At 18.0% G+C, this 3,413-nt stretch overlaps 1 protein-coding gene across 1 annotated transcript; it reads left to right on the top strand.

Moving 5' to 3' along the window:
* The first annotated feature begins 1,987 nt into the window (after nucleotides 1-1,987).
* On the top strand, nucleotides 1,988-3,111 carry LOC109613584 (uncharacterized). Its single transcript, XM_020038596.2, has one exon. The coding sequence runs from the start codon at nucleotides 2,644-2,646 to the stop codon at nucleotides 2,767-2,769; it is 126 nt and encodes a 41-aa protein (XP_019894155.1). The 5' UTR covers nucleotides 1,988-2,643; the 3' UTR covers nucleotides 2,770-3,111.
* Nucleotides 3,112-3,413: the final 302 nt, after the last annotated feature.

Raw genomic sequence — 3,413 nt, 5'->3', positions numbered from 1 at the left:
AAAAAATAAAAAAACTAAAATAAAAATAAAAAAACAACAACAAAACAAAAAATAAATAAAATACAAAAATAAAATAAATAGAAATTAAAAATAAAAAATGAATTATTAATTACATTAAAAAAAATAATTATTAATTAAAAAAATAAAATAATTAGTAAAAAAATATGCAAATAATGAAAATATATAAAACATAATGAATAAAAAATGAAATTATAATTTAAAATAATAAAAAATTAAAAAATAAAATATAAAAGTAAAATATATTTATAAAAAATAAAAAAAGAGAAAAAAATTAAAAATATAATAAAAATCAATAAAATTATAAACATAAAAGTAACAAATAAATAATAAAAATTAAATAAAAGAAAGAAATTAAATTAAAATTAAAAAAAAAATAAAATCATAAATAAAAAAAAATATTAAAAAATGTGTAAATAATGAAAAAAATTTAATAAATTATGAATAAGAAATGAAATAATAATTAAAATAATAAAACAAATTAAAAAAAAACAGACATATATAATAAATATATTAATTATACACATTGAAACAAGGAATAAAAATTAAAGTAAAGTAACAAATAAATAATAAAAAATAAAAATTAAATAAAAGATAAAAATAAAATAAAAAATAGAAATAAAATAAAAGAAATATGAAAAAAATGAAGTCATAATTAAAAATAATAAACTAAAAAATAACAAATATATAATAAATATATAAATTATAAAAAATAAAATAATGGACAAAAAATAATGTATTAATAAAAATTAATAAAATTATAAATATAAGAAGTAATAAATAACGAAAAAATTTAAAAAATAAAATAAAAACGAACAGAACATAAATAAATAATAAAAATGAAATTAAAAACAAAAAATTAATTATAAATTAAAATAAGAAAAAAATATTAAATAAAAAAATTAAGTAAAAACATGTAATAATAAAAAAATGTAAAAAATAATGAATAAAAAATTAATTTATATTTAAAAATAATTAAAAATTAAAAATAACAAATATATAACAAATATATTAATTATAAACAATAAAATAATTGATAAAAATTAAAGTAAACGTTAAGTAACAAATAAGTAATAAAAAATAAAAATTAAATAAAAGATAGAAATAAAATAAAAAATAGAAATAAAATAAAAATTATGAAAAAAATGAAATTATAATTAAAAATAATAAAAATTGAATAGTAACAAATATATAATAAACGCATTAATTATAAATAATAAAATAATGGATAAAAATACTGTATTAATAAAAATTAATAAAAATATAAATATAAAAAGTAATAATTAACGAGAAAATTAAAAAAAAATAAATAAAAAAGATCAGAAGAAAAATAAAAATTAAATTAAAAACAATAAATTAATTATAAATTAAAATTAAAAAAAAAAAAATAAAATCATAAATAAAAAAAATATTAAAAAATGTGTAAATAATGAAAAAATGTAAAAAATTGTGAATAAGAAATGAAATAATAATTAAAATAATAAAAAAATTAAAAAAACATATGTGATAAATATAATAATTATAAAAAATAAAATAATGGATAAAAATTAGAGTGAAGTAAACAATAAAGTAACGGATAAACATTAAAGTAAAGTTCAAATAAATAATAAAAAAATAAAAATTAGATAACAGATAAAAATTAAATAAAAAATAGAAATAAAATAAAAAAATATAAAAAAAATGAAATTACAAATAAAAATAAATTAAAAAATAACAAATATATAATAAAAATATTAATTATAAAATAAAATATTGAATAAAAAATAGTGTATTAATATAAATTAATAAATTAAAAAAAATTGAAATTAAAAACAAAAAATTAATTATAAATCAAAATTTAAAAAAAAATAAAAAATAGTAAAAAAATGTGTAAATAATGGGAAAAAAATTATAAATTATTAATAAGAAATGAATTTATAATTAAAAATAAAAAAACAAACATATATAATAAATATATTAATTATAAAAAATATAAAATTATTAAACTAAAATTACAAAAATGTGCACAGAATAAGTCTTCAATTCAAATATAGTTTATATGTTTAAACTTTATTTTTATTACCTTGCACCGTTGGACATTTCTAGATTTTTCTGATTTAACCAGTAAAACTGATCCCCCGGTTTATTATAATCAAATAAATATACGTCAAGAACCGAATATTTCGGGTTTTCTAAATTTATAATGTGAAAGGTAAACATATTTGGGGACTACGTTTTCGCAAAGGCATTTTAAGAGTAAATATGGGAATATGAACTCTTATTTTTTTATCTCCACAGTAAATAATCATGAGACCTATCTGTGTGGGGATTTCTTTGTTTGTTGCTGAGGGTAAATAAATGATTCCCATGACTTCCACTCTTTGGCTCTCTCTCACCGCAACTTCTCATCTCTCCTCTTTGCATCTCTTAATTTCATATAAATGGTTGGCTGGTTGAACTGTTTTTTTCTTTGTATTTTACTTGCTTAAGTTTTATGTATGGTGGGACGCGAGAGTGTATATAAGAGAGAAAGAGAGCACTCTACGTGGTTGTGGCTATGCTTTGCCAGACCAAACTGTGCCTGTGTATTTTTGCAAAAGGCTTGTTGGCTAAAATCATGAAAATCGAATCGTCAGTCTACATCAAATGATGAAACTGTGCTCATCTTGCAGAAGCTCTAATCTGCTAAATATTGTGATTGATCAACGTCTTAGAATTGACACCTGTCGATATCTTATCGAGATACTATCGCGTCGTATAACGGGCGAATAAAGCCGCGGAACTAACTTAATTTAGTGGGCAAAAAAAAAAAATAAATAATTTTTTTGTTGGCTAATTGTTGAAGAAATCGGTTATCAAGTTTTAAATACAACAAAAACAGCAACACCAGCAACAGCACAAATCAAACTCACACAAAACACTTTTGGAATATACCGAAGAACGCGAAGAAGAAGAAGCAGCAGCAACTCTGAACATATAGCGAAGACGACAACGACCAGTCGAGTACGTCGGAATATAAAAACAAAAGCAAAGTGAAGGAATTGAAAGTATTATTCCGTGTATAGATTGTGAACCGCAAAAAAAAGAAAGAAAGAAGCAAAAAAAAAAAACAAACGGCTAAAGCGTTAACCTAACGACAAGCGGTGAGTGCGTCATACGGCCACTTGAATAGAATTGTTTGGAATTCTAAAAAAAAACAGAAAAAAATCGAACAAAAATTGGAGCCAAAAAAAGTGAAATTGGAAATTAATTAATAAAACACATATAGCAACAAGTAAAAAAACATATTTTTATTGAAAAATTACATTCAATTAAAAAATAATAAAATTGGAAATTGAAAGAAATTAAATCTGCAATAAAAAGTAAAAAAGTAATTATTATTTAAAATTTATTTTCATTTAAAATTAATAACATTA

This window comes from Musca domestica, unplaced genomic scaffold (genome assembly GCF_030504385.1).
Source record: "Musca domestica strain aabys unplaced genomic scaffold, Musca_domestica.polishedcontigs.V.1.1 32, whole genome shotgun sequence".
Lineage (NCBI taxonomy): Eukaryota > Metazoa > Arthropoda > Insecta > Diptera > Muscidae > Musca > Musca domestica.
The sequence above is the reverse complement of the archived record's forward strand: the minus strand, read 5'-3'. Positions and strand labels throughout refer to the sequence as shown.

Excerpts from the sequence above, each read along its gene's own strand:
- LOC109613584 (XM_020038596.2), top strand. The coding sequence starts at position 2,644 with ATGATGAAACTGTGCTCATCTTGCAGAAGCTCTAATCTGCTAAATATT.